The sequence below is a fragment of the Protopterus annectens genome, chromosome 1.part0, assembly GCF_019279795.1.
Source record: "Protopterus annectens isolate FY-2018-M chromosome 1.part0, PAN1.0, whole genome shotgun sequence".
Taxonomy (NCBI): domain Eukaryota; kingdom Metazoa; phylum Chordata; order Ceratodontiformes; family Protopteridae; genus Protopterus; species Protopterus annectens.
This window is the reverse complement of record NC_056725.1, coordinates 865,674,184-865,696,991: the sequence shown is the minus strand read 5'-3', so window position 1 is coordinate 865,696,991 and position 22,808 is coordinate 865,674,184. Positions and strand designations below refer to the sequence as shown.

At 36.4% G+C, this 22,808-nt stretch overlaps 1 protein-coding gene across 1 annotated transcript in view; it reads right to left on the bottom strand.

The window, feature by feature from the left end:
* ENPP1 (ectonucleotide pyrophosphatase/phosphodiesterase 1) overlaps positions 1 to 22,808 on the bottom strand; it is a 1,288,649-nt gene that overhangs the window by 248,971 nt on the left and 1,016,870 nt on the right. The window contains exon 16 of the mRNA XM_044063702.1: positions 4,865 to 4,934. Within this exon, the coding sequence (XP_043919637.1) occupies positions 4,865 to 4,934 (70 nt within the window). The remainder of the gene's footprint in view (positions 1 to 4,864; positions 4,935 to 22,808) is intronic.

Genomic DNA, 22,808 nt, shown 5'->3' with positions numbered 1-22,808 from the left:
CCACCGTAGTATGCTCTTTTCAGTTGCTCGCTGAGCTTTTGTCATGGCTGAAATGGGTTAACAGACCAGCCAACCATTAAACAAACAGTAAGTAAGTAGGCAAGAAAACAAAGTGTCAGTGGGAGTATAATATTCACAAGTAGCTCATTGAGATAAGACCCGTTGAAACCAGCATCCTTGGACTCAAGTTACCCAATGCCTGTGGGTAGTATTTAATTATTTTTCTCATTGCATTGTTGCACTGCATTCTGATGAACTGCAAACTACTGTTCTAACATCTGAGACATTATCTAGTAGATACCGCCCTTTCATGTGGGACTTCTTGGATAATCATGGACAGGGGCAACACCATTTCCTTGTTCTGCCTGCTTCTGGGTTATTCATGTGCAAAATATTAGGGTAAAAATCTATCATGGGAATTTAAGGTTAGGCTTTTTAAGATCCTCATAGAGCAATAGTGTAGTCAGCACCTCTGAATCTAATCTAATAAAATGGATGCCTTTTATCTACTTGAATCAGACATAATAGCATTCTGTCTATCACAGAGTGACTAAAGTGACTGCAGATTGTATAGGTAACATAAATTAAGCAGAGCATATGTTGATCCTGGGTGAGAATTTCAACATCAAATTAATAATGTGCACAGAGAAAGGCACACCAGTCATGTACCTAAGCCATGGGCCTCATAACATTTGCTGTGTTATCGCACATGACAAAATAAGACTGCAAAGACTGAAGCACTTCATAACTCTGCAATCATATTTGTGCCACCTTCTACATGGTTGCCATACTTCAGTGCTGACCAGATATCTGCAGAATGTCCAGAGTTTTGCCTCATATTTTTGGTCTGCTCCTCTTAAAATGTGTGTTTTTCTGGCAAACTACAGAGGATTGAAATCACTAAATAATGACATACATTTGAGTTTAAGACTTCATACCCTTCAGAAAATACAAGCTAACATAACATACCATAACACCTGCTATTCTAACATTCTAAGTTTATAAGAGCAATATTTAAAATCTGTCCCTATTTTTGGGTCTTTGTATCCCCATTATTTAAGGCTTTGTCCAGATTTGGGGAGCTAGGAAGTTGAGAGGTATGATGGTTGCAGTGCTACCGAGCCCTACTTTAATCTGGCCACAAAAGTCCATTTCTGGCCTAACAACCTCCATCCTTCTTGAAACGGATTTCATTTTTTGTTTGTAGTACTGCATTCTTATTCAGAACTATAATTACTACTGGGACATTCAAAACATTTTTCTCCATAAGAAATTCATGATCATTCAGTCTAATATCATAAAGTTCCCCTTTCTCCATCTTCTCTCGAGGGTAATCTTTTTCATTTTCTATATCAGACTGTCATCTGTCATTTCTCAGCCAGCTGCATAATAGTGTTACAGGTCTGGAATTCTCACCCCTTCCCCAAACATCATGCAAGCAGTTGCATTCATTTGCCAATGGCTGAGCTGTGTTCCCATGATGACTGACCTTCCTGCAGGAGCAGAAACCTTTCCTATTTTACTCCATTTATGTATCATCATGATTCTGCAAAAAGTTTAGTCATACACATTTTCTCTATCTGCCTGTCCATTTTTTTATAATCTTTGTCTCTTACAGAGCTCTGATATTACTCAGTGATCAGTGTACAAGGGTGACAGAGGAGACTTCTGTTATTAATGCTTATAATTATTTTACAGTTAATGTTGAGATTCCAGTTGGGATTTGTATGGTAGAGCAGTGTTTGGGATTGGATTTATCCACCTAAGTTTAACTTCTGGAGGAGTATTTTCTTTGTGGATAAATGAACAGCTTTAAAATTACAAAACAAATGTCTTATGAACTGCAAGCTCTCATCCAGTTTGACTGGCTTACAAGTTAGGCAACACACTTTGTAGAATGTTGTGAGACTTGACTCAAACTATACATTTAGCCAAAAAACAAATGATCCTCTCCACTCCAGGCATCATAGTCAGACCCATATTCTTGATGTGCTATTTTAACATATCATATCATTTTCATATCTGATTCCCTAGAGTCAACAATCAGTTAAAAATCACCAGTATGAAAGTTCATTTGTTTGCTCCAAGCTAATAAAATAGAATGAGTTGAGTTTTATACCTGACATACAATAAGTTTCTGATGGAAGAATCACTGGTTGGAAAGTCAAATGGAGTTTATATTATATCAGTGAATGCTTAAAAAGCGAATGCTGTATAATCGACCCTAATGTGTCGAAACACCAAAATGCCGAACACATGGATCAGCGATTTTTTTCCTAGGGAAAAAAATTGCTGATCCATAAAATCACTGATCCATTAAAAAAAAAACAAAAAACAAAACAAAATAAACCCACAAAATAAAATGGGGGGCTGTGCCTCCCACACTCCTCCTACTTAAATATACCAACTCCAAGATCACACCACAATAGAGGAAATGGCAAAGTCCCAAAAACGGCCCAGTGATTTTTTTTTTCCCTGGGAAAAAAAATAAATAAATCGCTGTTCCGTGCTTTCGGGATTTTGCCATTTTGAGTAAACAAGGTTGATTAAACAGCGTTCACTATGTTAAGTGTTCGCTGATTTAATAGGAACCCAGTTAAATGATTTGTTTCATATTCACAAATTCTACTTCCTCAAGATTAATCTATGCTTCCCTTACAACTGCTATGAAAAAATACTTCCTCACATTAGACATAAAACATCTATTTTTTTTTACAAACTGTGTGCTCTTTTTTGTCCCATACCTCTATTTCTGAAACATTCTTTGCTCACAGACTCCTTTTAATAAGCTATTTTAACATTTTTTTTCTTCTAACACATTTTTTACATGCAAATAAAATAAGTTCTGATACATCTGTTCTTCCTTCCTGATATAGGACTTTTGCTGGACATAAAAGAACTTTAAAACTTCAGGCGTGCTTTGCAGTCCCAAGACAGCATATACGAGGGGATGCTGAAAAGTTCAAAGCCCGATCTAGAAGGGAATGACATGGAGCAAGTAATATTACATATTCACCCTGAAGTTAAACACACATGACACATCGTGTCTGAAGTTTTTGTAACCCTGACAAAAAAATCTGAAGTCTGGTCACTGAAATACTGCTCAGCTGCTGCAATCACCTTTGAATCACTCGAAAATTGCCACCCTTTCATACCCTGTTTAAGGTTTGGAAACAGGAAATAGTCAGATGGAGCAAGATCTGGTGAGTAGGGTGGGTGGTCTATGCATTCTAACCCCCAAAACATCCATTGTTTTGCTGGCCTTGTGAACAGGTGCATTGTCTTGCAAAAAGAGAAATCCTTTCTGCAGTTTCTCTCTCCTTTTTTCTTTCAATGCCTCCTTTAATTAGCACAGTAAGTTATGGTAGTGGTTCTGCATTAATTGTTTGGCCCCTTGGAAGACAGTCAGTCATTACAACTCCTTCCTGATCCGAAAGCATGGCCATGACCTTTCCTCCTGACTTTTGTGTTTTGAACTTCTTTGGTCTTGGTGAACCTAAGTGCCACCATTGCATGGACTGTTTTTTTGTATCAGAATCATTGTGGTATAACCATGTTTTATCAACAGTAACTAGTCATTCCAAAAAGTTGGCACCAGCTTGACAAAATTGCAACAAAATCAACTAGGAAGTGTCCACTCCACGTCTTTACTCATCGGCATTCAAATATTTGGGCACCCACTTGGCTGACAACTTCTGCATATCCAGCTGCTCATGGATTATAAACCCAACGCTTTCCCTGGATACCTGTAGTGTCTCAGCAATTTGTTTTAGCTGATATTCACCGATCTGCCATAATCAGGTCATGGACATGGTCAGCAGTTGAAGCTGTCTGAGGCCACCCAGACCATGCTGCATCTTCAGTCTCGAAATCTCCAAGCTGAAAATTTGCACACCACTTCTTCACAGTTCAGTAAGAACAGCACTTGTCACTCAATGTTTTCATCATACATTCATAGATTTCCTTTGGAGTTTTCTTCTGCAGGAATAGAAACTTCATGACGGCTCGGAGTTCCACACCTGAAAATTCCACACTTTTTGTTGACATAGTTCAATCAATGATCTGAAACAATATCAAAACAGAATGTTGGGATTCTGCAAACTGGCACTTTACAAGATAAAATAACCCTCTTTTTAGCTACAGAGGCAAAATAATGCTCAGACTTTCGACAGTTGGTCAGGCCTAGAACTACTCAGCACCACCCTCATATATGGCAGAACAGCATTTTTTTCAAAAGATAACTAACTGCACATACATATACTTGTTTTACCTAATATAGTATATGATTAAGGGCATAGCATAGGATTAGAATTCACTCTCTTGGTAATTTTTGTAAAGTCATGCTGAATTAGTTTTGGAGTCTACATCAGCCATAGGCTGTCATGCACTTTGCAGCATCTCACAGGGCAAATGGAACATCCTGAGAATTAAAGGCTGTCTCGCTTATCTCTAGATCTTTCATCTGTTGGAGTACAAGGCCTTTTTCTTAGCTGCTTAACTCACAAGCCCCATATGATCAACAAGAAATATTAAAAATTGAGCTTGGGGGTAATACTCAATGTTTCTCATTTAACTTTGCTAAGGTTTGTGAATAAACAATTTCACAAACTAATGTGGTCACGTGGTACTTACAAGCATGCTTTGTATGTTTCTTAGCTTATATTGTTTCAAGTAGCTGCACTTGGTACAAAAAAGTAAATACAATGGAACACACTATGCAATAACCTATACTGTTTGGGCAGTCAGTATTGCAAGCACTGTAATGCAATGAGTTAAAGAATTACATCACATATGTTTTTTTCTGTTTCCACTAAGTTTAATATTTGATTATTTTTCTGCATTAATGACAAGTTTATAGACTCACCTGCATATTATTAAATTGATTGTCAGAACCATGAAAACCACCTGTGCAGTACTTGGGATCATTTAGGTTTCTGAAAAATGTAACATACAAAAGCTTGCATCAGTAACGCTGGCAAAGACCACATAAACAATGTGCTTACTTATTTGTGTGGATGTGTTACTCTTGTACACTTTAAGGTACTGTTCATTTTGTATGACTACTATTGTATTTATATATATATATCTATATATATATATATATATATATCTATAACCACACTCAAATCACTTGGTGTGATTTACTATTCTTTGAATGCTGTTATTGCCACAAAGTTAATTTCTTAGTGTTTTATATATATATATATATATATATATATATATATATATATATATATATATATTAACCAGGAATGTTCCACTGTGAAGTCTCATTTTCAGTGGAGTCCTGGGAGATCACTCCAAATTATGCAACACTGTAAGTTAACAAGTGAAACATTAAGATCATCAGTAAAAAAAATTAGCAGCAAATCCATGTTCACTTTTTAAATAACAAAAGCATATTAGTACAAAAATTGGCATATATCTAGGATAACGAGAATAAAAACAACCCACATTCTCATATAACATAACATAAATGATGCTTATAACAGAACAAAACAAATAAGGAAAGTAGATAACTAAAATAGACCTTCTAAGACAAGGAAGACTTGAAATCACAGGTAGAGTGGTAAATGAAATTTAGATGCCCTGAAGTACAAACAAATTGATGCAATCTGAATGAACACTACTACATGAAGAAGAAAGTAAAGTCACCCTGTCCACCTTGCTTATGTGTGCTAATCCTGGTCCTGCCTCTAACTCTAAATCCACCCTGTCTGCCTTACTTATGTGTGCTAACCCTGGCCCTGCCTCTAACTCTAAAGCCACCCTGTCCACCATACTTATGTGAGCTACCTTTGACCCTATCTCTAACTCTAAATCCACCCTGTCCACCTTACTTATGTGTGTTAAGTACTAACCCTGACCCTGCCTCTGACTCTGACCCTACACATTGACTAAAAAAAGCCTCTTTTCCTAACAATAATACTATTCGGAAAAGTGGTGGTGCTGTTCTGAATGCTGGTGAAGAGCTTTCTCCAAGAAAGAAAATGCCACATTGTTTACAGGACTAATTTTATTTTATTTTTTCACTAACCTTATTTATCTACTATCATCTTTTTCCAAATTTCCACAATCATTTCTTTCTAGTTGTTTTAATACCATGGTAAATAATATTTAAGAGTAGTGTACAATATGTTTATCACACCTCTTTTTTCCACTTTATTGTAAATCACTTTTAATAGCAGTACTAGCTAATTATTCTTTAAATTGTTATACATTTTTAGTTATTAATACCTTTTTATTTAATTTATATTTGGCTATTAATTTATTTTTAAGTATTGATTTTAGTGTTATTGCATTAAGTGTTAACTACTTTTATAAGGACAGTATTTTGTCTGTCCCACACTGGCCAGCACTAAGTTCAGGTACTTTCCTGGTTTAACTTACTCATTAAATGTACATATAAGGTTGTATTCTTGTTTTAATTTTAGTTTACTTTTTTTACTATGCATATTGGTTAGTTTTAGTAAGATTTTTTTGTAGATATATATTTTCAGGGTTCTTGTACATGGACCTGAGGAAGTCTAGAAGGATGAAAGTGATCTTTGTTAACTTACGGAAATAGATTACGTTTTGGACAATGTCTTTTTATGGATACCAAAGTATAATTTTTTTTGACTGCCAAATGGTCTAATGTTTAAACATTTCTAACCATGTATTTTAATGTATTTAATAAATTCACAGACTTTGCTTAATAATAAAAAGTACCACATCACTATTAATTTTATTTAAAGTGCATAAGGTTTAAATTATTAGGACATTTAGTAAGTAGGGCAGTACCAGCTCGAATATCACACTTATAAGGATGGGGGAAGGGATTTAAATTTGTTAATATGTATACCAATACACTTTGTTTTACAACAAAATAAACCATTCCCATACCTGACAACAGGTATATTGTCAGAAAGTTTGGGATGAAACTATCATTCTGTTTATTTTTGGTTTTGTTTGGATTGCTTGTCTATGTGCTTAATAAAGTATTTGACTGGAAAAAGACTGTCTACCCTGCTTGGAGTACTTCTGAATACCTATTAGAGTTAATGTAGTGTTTTTCAGCTTTTCCCGGTTAGGGGTCGCCACAGCAGAACTCCGGTCTGCTAATGATTGGTAGTTGATTTTTACATGGTGAGTTACCAGCCCTGATGCACAACCTTCAATGAAGGTATGCCCATTCACGCATGTCTCCACACAGAAGACGCTCTAGCTGAGAATCAAACCGGACAGCATCTTATTGTGAGGCGACAACGCTACCGCAGCACCACCACCGCAGGTACCTATTAGAGTTAATAATTCTGTATAATATTAATACTATTTCAAAATAAGTTTTTATTTTTTGATTTAGGATGTTTTTAAGTTTGCTGCTTCTGCTATCATTTTCTACTTTTTTCTGCTTTTTAATATATAGTGCTTAACTAGACACAGATGAACTGAAAAACTTCCACACAGAGAAGTTTCTTACACTGTTTTGATACCCAGCTGTGGCAAGCACAGTCTCCTGCCATTGTTCTGAGACAGTCACATGGTGATCGGACTGCCTCCCTCTCCCATGACAGATGAGCTGGTGTCAGCCACTTACTGCACGTACTGCTAAACTTCCTGTCATCCACTCCTAGGCAACAAAATTAAAAGGAGTTTTGAGCCTTATCCCTGTCTGACATACAAACATAAGAGAGAGTTAAGCATTTTGATAATCAGTCCATGCAGAAGTGGTTGGTTCTTTGTCTGTTGGAGTAAAAATAAATGTTTAACATTTTAGTGTTCATATTAAGCCCTGATACCTCAACGCCATTTTTCATGTAATGAAAAATCTAGACACAGCCAGTCCTGCATAAGGGCAGCAACACCTCCATCATAAACCAGTGTGTGGTGTCACTGCATACTGATCATAAGCTCTCTACAATGATCCGATTAAAAAATGAATAGTAATGGGTCTACAACAAACTATTCTAGAAAATTCTTCACAAAAAGAACTTTTGGTAGCTATGGAATAATTGTAGGCATGCCTACCTGAAGTCATTGAAAACTAGTTTACCACACAACAACTCATCAATCTAATTCACTAACTGACTAAGTCTCCTGCTGCAGCACTGGTAGGTGACTACATCCCAAGGCATCCTTCACTGACAGCACTGAGTAGTGAGCGACATTATAAAATGGCTGATGACTACACAGACATGACTGCTGAGCATGCTGTGCTACAAGTTTTAACTTGGGCTCAGGCTGAGAATGAAATGAACACTATATTACAAGTGAAACACTCTTGGCATGGCAGATACTTAACACAGAATATATAAAAATAATTCACATATATACTTGATCAAAAACAGAACTATAGACAGGAAATTCTGTTACAAAAGATGGCAAGTAATTATTGAAGGTTTATCTCTTAAATATATCTAAGAGATTGTAAAATATATTCAGTATATTGCACATGATACACATTTTGAAGTTGAGAACACCAAAGCTATGGTAAAGGAAAAACATGCTTTCCTGGAAATGATAAAATACTAGGCTATCAGTACACAGGCTATTAAAAGCCTAGCTAGCAACTACAGGTTAGAATCAAACCTTGTACCTCGTATTTGTGAGGTAAAGACCTTAAACATTATGCCAACCCCTACCCCCAGCACATCATAAGTTCATAAGCGATTATTAGGCTAATGACCCCAGGGAGCTTTTTACAGCCTAGCCATGTTTCTTAAAGGTGAGACTCAAACCGTGTACCTTGTGTTTGTAAAGTAAATACCATAACCATTATGCCAACCTCCTACCCTGACAGTTTAGTGTGGCAATCAAAAACTGCAATGCTGGAAGGTGCAGAAGATGCAGATGTCAAAGTCGCCAAAAACTGATTTTCATGATCTCATAAATAACCTTGAACACTTATTGGTTTTAATAGCAGGATATTCTAGGTTTCCAATAACTCAGTGTACCCCATATAAGCAAATGCAGCTATTCTAGTTCTAGGAAGACATTTTCTGTATCTGTGATATCTGCCGTGCTGAAGTCTGACATAGCTCTTCATTCAAAGGGATCCATTTTACTAAGTTTTGTGACTATCAAGGACTCTACTACTTGGGGCGTGGCCAAGGATGAACACAGGATAGCAGCAGATTTCTTCAGCTCCACCAACATAACTACATTAACAGGAAATTATTACTTCAAAATTCAACTAATGGAATAATTTTCTTTCTAATAACATTTGGAATATCAGTATCTTGAATAATATCTAAAAAAGAAAGAAAATTTAACTAATTTTTCTGTCAGAAATCTTTTTGGAAATTTCTCTCTCATCACTTCTGTTCAGAATGAGTTCCAGCAAGGTTAACAGCCAGGATTCCAGCATTAAGAAAGAGCTTCAGTCTTTACTATCAACTATTCAGCAACTAACAACTAAAATGGACAGACTGGATGTTAAAATTGATAACTTTATAGAGAAAACCACAAAACAAATGGATGTGCTACACCAAGATCTACAACATCAAAAATCTCTGATTACTGGTATAGAAGTGGTTAATGAAATGGACAACAGAATTAAGGAAGAAGAAATAAACATTGAATTCTTATTGAAACAAAACACACACCTTCAATCCAAACTACATGACTTGGAAAACAGATCCAGATGCAATAATATAAGGATTTTTGGACTGCCAGAAAATATAGAAGGTAATGACATTACATCTTTTTTAAATACTTGGCTTCCCAAAACTTTAGATCTGTCAGAGGCATTTTCTTTTGGTATTGAAAGAGCCCATAGGTCTTTATCTAATTCTAATACAAATAAAAAGTATCCTAGATCAGTTATTGTAAGATTTTTATCATCTTATGACAAGGAGATGGTGTTAAAATCTGCATGGGCTAAAGCACCTATAAAAATTAATGAAGCAACAGTGCGGTTTGACAATGACTATTCTACTCTGGTAATATCAAAAAGAAAGGTCTTTTTACCATTAATAAGAGAGCTTAAGAAAGCACAGTTCAAAACTCATCTTTTATTTCCTTCCAAGCTAAAAATCAGACTTGGACTCTGCTTTGCTGCACATTAAAAAAAAATAAAATACTAGATAAAATAGAGGATATGGAATGGGCAAGTCCTTCATTAAAGAGAATGGCAACAGGAACTTCTTGGAAGACATCAGAGAAACAAAAAAGACTAAAAAACAAATGACAGGTTTTATATTTCTTTGAACTCTTTAATTACTGTTACCACATTTACAAGAAAACCACAAATATTTTAATGGTTTGTTCAAAGTTATTTCAATATGCAAGAATTGAATTTTGTTTTATAACAAATAACCTGATATGAATCAACTTGTTTCTCTTTTGTGACAAATAGACCTAAGGTTAGTAATTTGATACATTTCCTTTCTTTTCTTGTTTTAAATAATGGCATTCTCTTTAAACTAAACATCTAGAGGGGAAGGATGAAAAGAAGGAAATAAGGGGAAAAATAATCTATTATCTCTTTAAAATTATTTATGCTGTTTAAATGTTACTGCTATTTATTACACCATGACTAAATTGCTTAAATATATGATATCAAATAATATGTCATGATATAACTGCAGTTGACTAGAACTAAAAGTGTCTGAAAGTAATATGTTTCAGGTTTTACTTTATTAAAACAAACAGCAAGTAAATATCTTTGTAGGTACCTTTTTTTTTCTCTCTCTCTCTCTCTCTTACTTATAGGGTAATAAGGTTCTGATAATAATGATATGTGTATGTAACAAACTCTGAATGAGAAAATGAAATGGGACATATAAAAATAAGTTATGTTTATGTTAAACAATTTTTACACTGCATAGATCCATTTGTACTACAAAATGAATGTCTGTCACTTACTTTTATTAAAATTAAGCTTCAACATCAAGAAAACACGAGAGAAAAAGCTGAAAGCATTTTTGAACTTTGACCCTGATTTCACACAGACTCATCATTAAATTCAAAGTAAACTGTTTCAGGAAGTAGAACTGCTGTAAATGCTGTATTGTGATGAAAACGAACTTTATGACAACAAAATGTGAGTTTTTCTTTATAATAATTTACTTATTTAAGATGTAACTTATAAAATATAAAAGTTATTATGATTTTAAATGACTTAATATGCCATAGTAAACAAATGAGATAATTTAGAAGGCATAGAAGGTAAAACTCATGCACATATGTTTTTGAAAGCTTATATGACTGCTGCACCTTAAAACATATAGATGCATATGATTTAAAGATATGTAATGTTATAATGCATCTGCCTTGACTAAAAGACAAGCATGTGCATTATTATGATTATATTTTAGAAGAAAATGTCATGTGATACATTTTAAAGCTGCAGTGCAGATATATAGGATACAGATGGCTTTCATCACAATGATTTGTGTATAGCCAGGGATCAATATTGCTGTGTAGTATGTTCTTTTAACTTATATATTGTGAATATTCATTTTATTTATATGATAAGAATGAGTATAAGAAGGAAGCTTTTAGTGCATGTAATTTAAAGTTTTAAAACTACTAACAGTATTGCTTTGACAGAAAATGGGTATACCCTAATGTAAGTAATGTCTGAGTCATGATAGCTTGAGATAACAAATGTTATTAAATTCAACTGAGCATAAACATATAATATGAACTTATTATTACAAATTTTTATTAAACTACCATATGGGTATGGGAAAATCACATCTAATGCAAAACATTTAAAGGATTTCATTAACTTATATCATTTGAATGATATTAATAATCAGGCAGATTCTAAATCATTTTTCTAATAGACATAAAACTTATTCAAGAATAGATAGAGTCTTTATTTCTAACCAACTGGTAACAGACTTAATTAATTCTAAGATCATTTCATGTCCTATATCAGATCATAATTCAATTGTCTTTGAATTTATGGTAAATAGTACTTATAATGTTCAGATTAAAAGAATACCAGCATACTTAACTCAACTAAAGGATTACAAAGATTATATACTTACAGAGGTGCAACATTTCTTAGACTTAAACACTACACCTGATGTCTCCATTATTTACATTTGGGATGCTCTAAAATCATATTTATATGGACAAAGTATCAGATGGTATAATAATAAAAGGAAATCTTGGGACAAAGAATTAATAGACATTCAAAACAAGTTAGACTCATATAAACATAATAATAAAAGTCATTGAGGAAATAAATAAATTAAATGAGAAATACAAAGAAATTTTAAGTCACAAAGTCAAAATAACAATAAGTCCCAAATATTTACATAAACTTAAAAATAAAACAAAAGGCTGAATAAACAAAATCACATCAAAGAAATTTTCTCTCCAAGAAAAAGAAGACGCGTCTCTAGTTTACCAGAAATATTAGATGAATTTAGAAATCACTTTCATAACATTAACCATAATAACATTAATATGGATTCTAAAGACAAAATAAAGAACTTTATAGTTACAAACATGAACAAAAACTTAATAAACAACAGTCTAAATTAATAGATAAAAATATTTCATATACAGAGGTTATCACACAAATAAATAAACTTAAATCAAACAAAGCACCAGGTAATGATGGTATTATTCCAGAGATTTATAAAATTCTTCCTAAGAGTACTACTCATTAATACATAAGGTTTTCATTTCAGCTCAAAATGAGTTATCAACTCATTTATTTCACCAATTTTGAAACCAATAAAAGACCCCACAGATGCATTTCATATAGACCTATTTCATTACTTAATGTTGACTATAAAATGTTCATGAATATATTTGCTGACAGATTAAAGACAATTATTCCAGGTATAATAGATATAGATCAGACAGGCTTTATTATAAATAGAAATACTTTTGATAATATAAGGAGAAACCTTAATGCTATTGATTTATGCAAACAAAAAAAAAGAAACTTGACACTTATAGTCTTTGATATATAGTTCTGATTTGACTCAGTAGTTGGGACTATTTGTTTATTTTATTGAAATGTACAAATTTCTCTGATGCATTTGTGAATTTAATTGAACATCTATATAAAAGAGCATTGGTTTTACATTAAATAGGGAACATATGTCTCAAAAATACCCATATTAAAAGGTACAAAACAAGGGTGTCCACTTTCACCATTATTATTTACTTTAATAATGGAGCCTTGGGCTAATTTGATTAGAAACAGCAATGATATAGAAGGATTTGATATAGATGAAAATACAATATCTAAAATCCAACTTTTTGCAGATGATGTTCTAATTACATCAACAGGAACAAATTATTATTTGACAAGATGACAGATTTCAAGAATATTTCTGGTTTGGTATTTAATGAAGAAAAAAATAAAATATTACCAATATATACACGGAATAATGTTCTCAATAATGATTTTCTCAAATATATACCCAATTCAGGTCAAATAACTTACTTAGGCATAATATTAACTAAAGATATAAAATCCATTATACATAATAATTATAGTAATTGTCTTCATAATATACAAAATCTTTTCAATAGCTGGAACAATATGTTTTTTACCATGGAAGAAAGACTCACAATTATTAAAATGATAATATTCCCCAAGATATTATACATAATACAATCAATAATACTCCCACCTAAAACAATTATTAAGAAATTGAATTCACAAATGTTAAATTTCTTATGGGCACCTAATAGACCTAGGATTGCATTTCTTCTATTATAAAAGTTATAACATTGCTAATAGATCAGTCATATGTTGCAAAATGGAAGGAATATTGGGAACTAATTAGCATGCACTTCACTTAAAAATATCAGTACAACAAAAATAATCCCATAAAATAATCCCATGTGTTACTAAAAGAGTTTTGTACCTCATCTATAACACCAAAATATATAGCTAGTTACCCATTAAATATTATTATTAGATATCGTAATTTTATATTTATGCATCCTAAGTATAATCATCCACCCCTGAAAAAATTCTCTAGTTACAGAGAATGATTTAAAGTATTGGTATCAGTTAAAATTTAGACTTCTTAAAGCAAGATTTTGTTTTGAGGAAACATGTTGGTTAGAGATTCAGACTTTTAGACATCTTATTAATAAACTTGATTTAATGTCTTTAACAGTTAAAGAATCTGTCCCAATTCTGATTGATTACTTGATATTAAATTTCACATACATAAAATTATTAGAGATGAAACACATTACAGTTCAAATACTTACTGGAATTATTTAATTTCCATTAACGGTGAATCACCAAAACAACAAGATAAACAATATATACTGGAATCTGCTTATAAAACTACTTCTTCTATTAATTGGAGACTTTTTACCTGGAAATTTTACATAGATCTTTCTATACACCCTTAATGATGAATAAAATAAACAATAAAGACAACATATGTAAGAGATGTAATGTAGAAATAAATGCCGATTGGGCTCATATGTTTTATGACTGTATAAAATTGAAGGAATATTGGATGTTAATCAATGATTTTTTGCAGGCTCTTTTCACAGATAATTTTACAGTCTCTAAATCACTTATATTATTTAACACCCCTGTTCCTAAATGTGTTAAAAAAGTTAAGCTTCCCTTATTATGGTATATTCTAGCAGTGGCTAGAAAAATAATAACCAGAAATTGGATTTCAGATACTCCTCCTTCATTTAATGAATTTAAAAATGTTATGATTGAAGTATGTCATATGGAACTAATGACAATAAAGTCAAGAACCATTAGGAAAACATCTTACTATAATATATGGGATATTTTACAAAATTTGTTAAAACAGTCTTAGTTTCATTAGTAAGATGTTACAGTTTAATTAATTGATTTGATTTGCAGTGGATGTCTTTGTAAATACTTTGGTTGTTTTATCAAATGTTATAACTGTTTATATATTAACTGCTTGTATAAGATTGTTATAATATTTATTTTGTATGTTAAAAATAATAAACTTGTTTTAAAAAAAAAGGACTCTACTACTTAAATATCATACTTTGGTAGAACGATTCCTTTCCAATCCTAGGGAAGCTAAAGGTATAGGAAATGTCAACAGAGTTCCCAGAGGCAGCAGCTATAGCAGTCCTATCTATACAAAAGTGTCTGCAGACAATGTACAGTTCAAGTTTGTCTATAATAACAAAATCCCTAGTGCCAATACAAGCTGCAGTGCGAGGGATGATGAAGTAAGAGAAAGACAGACAGAATGTAGACTTGCCATAAAAAAGGAGTGAGAAACAATATGCAGACCACAGAAGACATTCTGAGAAACAATCTTCAGGCAAGATGAACTTTATTAACAGATATAAGTGAGGCAGAACAAAATGCATAGTTGTAATGCCTGGATATTTAATGTGTAATAAATATAAGCAGTCCCATAACTATTGTATCTAATAGGAGACATAACTTAACAAGGCGCTGCTGATTTCTAAAACCATTTGAGGGAGTTTTACATTACAGAGCTCTGTTATAAAGTCTCTGTTAACTTAAAAATGCTAAAATACATGTTTCTATGTTAACGGCACTAAAAGTGGGCACAATAGGTCAGTATAATATCTGAAAAAGTATCTAATGGTTTACAAAATTACTTGTTTACAATTACAAAAAAATGCAATAAAGAAGAAATCTCAAATGCAAAAAAGAAGGTTTTTTTTCTTTCTTTTCTCACTCCCTTAATAAACATGTTGCTGTGTCCAGTCAGCAACCAAAGACATGAAGCTGCTTGGTTACTATTGTGCTGTGGTTAAGCCAAAGAAAGATAAGTACGGAATTCAGAAAAGCTTACCACTTCCATGAAGCGTTAAGCACCATGAACATTATTCTTTTTTTTTTTTTAGTTTAATGGAATGTGGCAATATTTGCATCTCAAATACATGCTGTAAACTTAATCATAAAAATATACATTTGAGATAAATAAGTGGCCACTTTAACCACAGTCTGTGGAACTAGGTGAAAAAGTTCTGGCTCAATTTACGTGATTTAACTTTTCTAAATAACCACTCAGACAATTTTTTTGTAAGCATGATAATGTAAAAGACTTTGTATTTAGGACTTACATAGGTTCATAGGTAGGTACTAGGCTATTGACCCTAGGGCCTATACAAGCCTAGCCACAACGATTCCCTGGCTATTGCTTTCCACAGATATTTACTTTCTTGGACCCCTGTCTAACAGAGCTACTGATGTGATCCCAGGGTGAACTTCTTATCTCCCATCCAATCATCAAGGTTCCTCTTGAAGTGGGCCATTGAGGCGCTCTGCCTGACATGTATGGGCAGTCTATTCCAGAGTATGGGAAGTCTCCGGGTCAGGAACCTATCCTTCCAGCATGTTCTATTCATCATGATGACAAGGTTAAGATCCCTGGAGCATGTGGCTCGGATGGATTGAGATTTATTTACGTGTAACATGTCCAACAACTCTGGGTTTGACATGTCCTTGTATGTTAGGCAGAAATCGCCTCTGAGTAGGCAATATACAACAGAGTATAGCTGGAGTTTCTTTAGATGGTCAGCATAAGGCATCTGCTTTAGGCTTGTGATTCTTTTTGTGAGGAATTTCTGCGGCCTTTCTAGTAGTTGCAGATGACTTGTGAGGTACATACCAAATGGAGCATTGTATTCTATAATGGGTGTAATGAGGGATGAGTACAGAGGGCAATGACCTTTTTTTTCTGGATGAGACACTAAGGATAATCACAAGGCTTTCTTTAGTTATGTTAGGAACCTGGGTGGGAATTCCCAGATATGCCCAGAATTAGTCCAAAATGACAAAAAATACACCAAACCCACAGACATTGCCACCATCCTAGCTGACAGGTTCAGCGCAAACTTCTCCCTCCCTTCCCCACCAAAAGGGCAAATATCTATCCCAGCAGAGTGCTGCCCCCCTGACATCTCAGATGTTCAGGTAAGAGCCGACCTCTCCAAAGCAAAAAACACAGCATAAATGGGACCAGACGGTGTCTCGGGCTGCATCCTACATGATCTCCAAGAAGAACTAAACCCAAACATAAAACTACTGTTCAATCTCAGCCTTACTACAGGATATGTACCCAAAGAGTGGCGTACAGCAACAGTGGTCCCTCTCCACAAAGGTGGTGCCTCAACAGATCCTGAAAACTATCACCCCATAAGCCTGACTAGCTTGGTCTGCAAAGCTATGGAAAGGATCATCATGGACCTCATAAATATAGATATTGGGGACCTACAAGCACTGGATCCTACCCAGTTCGGCTTTGTTAAGGGCAGATCCTGCCTCTTAAACCTGGTTGATTTCTTTGAAAGAGTCACCAAGGCCATTGACAAGGGGAAGGTGGTCCACACAGCCTACCTGGACCTTGCAAAAGCCTTCGATACAATACCCCACTCAGGAATTATAGATAAGCTCATCAGCTTAAATATAAACCCCTATGTCACTAGATGGGTTGCAAACTGGCTCAAGGACAGGACCCATATGGTTAGAATTGCTGGAGCCATGTCAGACTCCAAACCAGTTACAAGTGGCATCCCACAAGGCTCAGTCCTGGGACCTCTCGTTCAGTATATATTTCTCAGAGGTACAGGCTAACACGGAAGGACTGTGGCTGACCAAGTTCGAAGATGCCTGCAAACTGGGTGCCATAATCGACTCTCCAGCCGACACAAGCATCCTACAAAAGGGCCTCATAGAAACAGACAACTGGTGCCAGAGCCATGGCCTCAAGCTAAACCCCAAAAAGTGCATAGTCATCCCCTTTGGCAAAAACAAAGTGCCCACAAATTACCATATAGGTGGTAATCCATTAAGTACAGAAGAAGTAATTAGGGACCTGGGGACCCAAGTTGATAGCAATCTCTCATTTGACAACCACATGGCCAAAGTGGTTAGAAAAACATTTTATATAGCCCACCTAATCATGAAGGGATTCACATCTAGATTAGGGGAGGTCATCGTGCCTCTTTACTCATCCCTCATCAGGCCCATAATTGAGTACAATGCCCCTTTTGGGATGTACCTTACCAGACACCTGCAGCAACTGGAAAGACCCCAAACGTACCTCACCAAGAGGATCAAAGGACTCAAACAGATGCCATATGCTGCCCGGTTAAAGAAACTCCAGCTCTACTCAGTGGCATACTGCCTGCTCAGAGGTGATCTGTGCCTGAAGTATAAAGCCATGTCCAACCCGAAATTAATGGACATGCTGCACCTCAGAAAATCCAAATCCCATCGAGCTACATGCCCGAGAGACTTGAACCTCAGCACTGAAATAAATAGGACATGCTGGAGGGACAGATTCATAACCCAGAGGATCCCTTCACTCTGGAATAAAATCCCAGTCCAGGTTAGGCAGAGTCCCTCATTGACTCTCTTCAAGAGGAATCTTGATGAGTGGATGGGAGATAGTAGGTTTACCCTGGGTATCACTTCTGTGTCACTGTTAGACAGAGGCACAGTATACTAACCTCGACAAAGGGCATAGCAAAACTCATTTAAAATGGGTGGCGAAAGCCAAACACACTCTGGCTAGGCTTATAAATGCCCTAGGGCAGATAGCCTAGTATGAACCTATGAAAAGCCCTTAGTGATGAGGTGTGCCACGTAGAAGGATATTCTAACTGTTGCTGCTATGTGGTTGTCAAAGGTAAGACCATTGTCCACCTGTGTCCCTAGGTCTCTTATCACACTTTCAGTGTTTAGTGTACTGCCACCTATGTGGTAGTTCACAGGTACATGGTTTTTCCTCAACGGCCACAACTATACATTGTTTGGCATTTAGCTTGAGCCCATGGCTCTGGCACCAGGCATCTGTTTCGGTAAAGCCCTTTTGTCATATGTCCACATAATTTGGGATTCAATAATGGTTCCCAGCTTTCAGTCATCTGCAGACTTTGTAAGCCCGAGTCCCTTAGTGTTGGCCTGTACTTCAGAGAAGTAGATGCCAAACAAGAGTGGTCCCAGGACTGAATCCTGCGGTACACTTGTCACTTGCCTGGAGCTGGATTTGGAGTCAGCTACTTTTATAGTGTGTGCTCTGTCAGTAAGCCAGTTTGCAACCCATCAAGTGATGTAGGGATTAATGCCCAGTTAGTAAGTTTATCTATAATTCAAGACTGGGGGATAGTGTTGAAAGCCTTGGCGAGGTCCAGGTAGACTCTGTGAACCACCTTACCCTTGTCCACGGCTCTGGAGACTGATTCGAAGATGTTGATCAGGTTCAGGAGGCAAGATCAACCCTTCATGGACCCAAACTGGGTGGGGTCCAGTGTTTGAAGGTTGCCAATGTCTTTGTTTATAAGTTCCATGATAATACGTTCTGTGGCCTTGCAGATCAGGCTCGTCAGACTGATGGGACGGTAGTTCCCAGGATATAAAGTGGATCCCCCCTTGTGGAGTGTGATGACTCTAGCTGTGCGCCACTCTGTGGGCATGAAGCCTGAGGTGAGGCTATGATTAAACATGACACATAGGTGAGGTGTCAGTTCATTTTGTAGTTCAAGCAGTACACAGCCTGGGATGTCATCTGGTCCCATGGATGCTGTAATCTTGGCTTTGGAGAGTGCGTTTTTTTACCTGAGTGGCCATGATTACCGGAATTTGGCATTCTTTCGGTACTGAGATGAGCCCTTTAGGGGGTGAGAGGGGGTGAAGTTTGACACTGAATCCATCTGCCAGGACATTGGCAATATCCTTGGTATCAGTATATCTAGTGCCATTCTGTTGTAGCTCAGAGCAGATCTGAGGATTGCCATTTAGATTTTTGACATAGCTGCTACAGAATGCCTTGTTGGTGTCTTTGGAATCTTTGGCAATTTTGTTTTCATAACTAGCTTTAGAAGATTTTATGAGGGATGTCAGCTTTCTACTGAGGCTGGTGAGGGAGCTTTTTGAATCCTGGGTTCTTCCTCTTTTCTGCAACAGTTTCTTCCTTCTGTTGTATAGCTTGTTAATGGCAGGGGACCACCAGATTGGCTTCCTGTTTTTAGAGGACAGCATCTTGGTTCTATTTGGAATGGCTCGGTCCATGCACCAGTGAATGTGCTCGTACAGCACCTTAGTGTAGGATTCTGTAGGATCCAGCAGTTGAACTTCCAGTTTCCATCTGCATGGGTGTCATGAAGTTTGTTACATCTGACTTGAGAAGCATGAAGTTGACTTTGGAGAAGTTTTTTAGGGAGGTTTCCTTAAAGGGGGGTGGGGGAGGGGTGGGATGTGGATGTCAAGGATGATTAGCTTATGGTCTGATCTGACCAACGAGGGGGTGACCACTGGTGTGAAGCATCAATCTCCCATGTTGTAATGACCAGGTCTAGAATATTGGTACCCCTGGTGGGACTATGAATTAGTTGCTCTAGGGCGTTGGAATTTATGAATTTCAAGAACTGTTGGGCAAGGGTGTTGGTACAGGAGTAGTTTTCTCAGTTAATGGCAGGGTAGTTGAAATCACCCAGTATTAGGGTGTTTGGTTGCATCTTAATATTTTCCGGTATGTTTAGAAAGGTGTAGTGAGAATCTTGGGGCATGGTGGGGGATCTGTAGCAAGCTACAATTTGTATTGCAGTCTTACCTAGTGTTAGTTGCACCTAGAGAATTTCAGATGGATTGTGTTGGACAATCAGCCTGGAGGTGTGAATATGGACACTCCTCCACCTTTAATGTATCAGTCCTGGTTTGGTAGCCGAAAAGTGTGCTATGAGTTGTAGCCTGGTATTGTAGGGGTGTTCTCTGGAGCTTTTGGCAAGATACTTGCAATTGTAGGCTGTCTAGTGCCTACAACTATTTTCTAATTATTACCAAAGAGAGATTAGTGCTTGTAACAAATTAAGGCTTCCTAGTGCTTTTTAGTGAGTTTTAGGTCTCAGTTACTGCACAGATATCGATGTTGTCCATTTTTAGGAGAGCATCGAGAGTGCATCTTGAGGTTTAGACTTCTAGCATTGAGTAGCATTACCTTCAGATTTTGCTTGCTTTGTACCCGTTACGGTGGAAGTTTTGTCCCTTGAACCTTGCCTAAAAAAGGCACTATAGGGGTGGCAAGAGCCTTAACCAGTAATCTGAATCCCAGGGGCGACAGGTGCAAACCATCTCTTGCAAAGCATCGTGGTTTGTTGATCATGTCGGCCCAGGCAGACAGATACTGGATCCCCTTTGAATGACAACAGAAGCTTAGCCAATTATTGAAGTTAATCATTTTGTCCTTATACTGTGGTATCATTCTGGGCGATGGCAGGATGCTACTCAGGGCTAGGGTCATATCTGCCTGGGCTACATGATCCGAGAGCTCTTCCATGTCTCTTTTCATGTAGTCCAGGGAGGTATGTCTCAAGTCATTCACTCCAACATGGATGATGACAGAGTTATATTTGTACCTGTTACGGAGTGACTTGAGTGCATGTGTTATGTGGTGGATCCTGGCACCCGACAGGCAACTAACTGTAATTTTCTCCTTGTTCAGCCTGGTGAGTGGGACATCAGTGTGCCTGACTACAGAGTCACCTATGACTAAAGTGTTGGGTATGTTGTCTTGTCTTAGGGGCTGCTGTTGGGTGACACACTGGTGTTGTGAGCTATGTGATGTATTGGTTGTGTTTGGGGGTGGTGTTTGTTTGTGTTTCAGCTTCAGAGGTCCTTGTTGCTTGGGCAGGTTAATGTTAAAATCCTCTGCATATGTGAGTTTTGTGTTGCTATGTCTGGGTTTGGTGGTGTGGGTTTGGAAGGACTATGTGTTGTTGGAGGTGTTGTGTGGCTGTTAACCTTCTCCACTTGACTGTCTAGCACAATCTTGGCTGGAGAGAGATTTGCTTCCAGTTTGACTATGTAAGTGCATCTCTCATAGGTTGTAGTGTTTGGGGGTAGGAGGAGGGGGTTGTCTGTGTACATGAGGCAATTGCTGCATTGCTCCAGTATGCCCAGATTCACCAGGTGGACAGGAGAAATCACCAGAAGCTGACCCTTGGACATGCCTGGTTAGATGTTTTCTTTGTGTAGTACAAGAGCGATTTTCCCTTACGTTTTGGCAAGATACTTGCAATTGTAGGCTGTCTAGTGCCTATGACTATTTTCTAATTATTACCAAAGAGAGATTAGTGCTTGTAACAAATTAAGGCTTCCTAGTGCTTTTTAGTGAGTTTTAGAGCAAGTGCTAGTCACAGGTATACAGATTTTAGTGCTACTGCTGATAAACTAGCTAGTTCTAAGGGAAAATTCGAAGAGCAGACTTTCTGGCACTGGGAATAGTTTAACCTTAGCCCTGCAGTGCTGAGCAGTGCACAGATTATGCCAGAAAGTTGAAAGGATAGAAATCAGTCCAAAATGGAAAATAAAATTGCAATGTCAGAGCTGGAAACCACTCCTCTAGTGTTAGATAGGCAGTACAATGCTCACCACTCTCACTGGTAAGCAGTAGGACCACCCTCTACCACAGCAAGGTCTGGACAGCTCTAAACACTGAAACTAAAATCCTGAAACCAGCAAAGCCTGGAAACTGGACTATTCTAGTTAGAAAAGGTGGGAAATTAGCAAACAAGATAGAATTTTTTTTTGTTAAATCAGGCTAAACAATGCAGTTATACTGCAAATAAGCACAGAAAGGCTAATGCACTTGAGTGTATAGCCCAGAACAGTAAACTCAGCTGGCAAGTTTTGAATGTTTAAGCTTACTGGTACACATACTGTACATATGAATGTAAGAGAGCATTTTGTAGTGTACAGTACAGTGTGACACAGACATATAACATTATCTGTTAAAATATAGCATCCCACAAAATTAATATTGATAGATAAGCTATTTTCATTACTATATTACTACTACTATAATAGCAAATGATTATCCAAATAAGTAGCCTAATCTGTTAACTTTCACTAA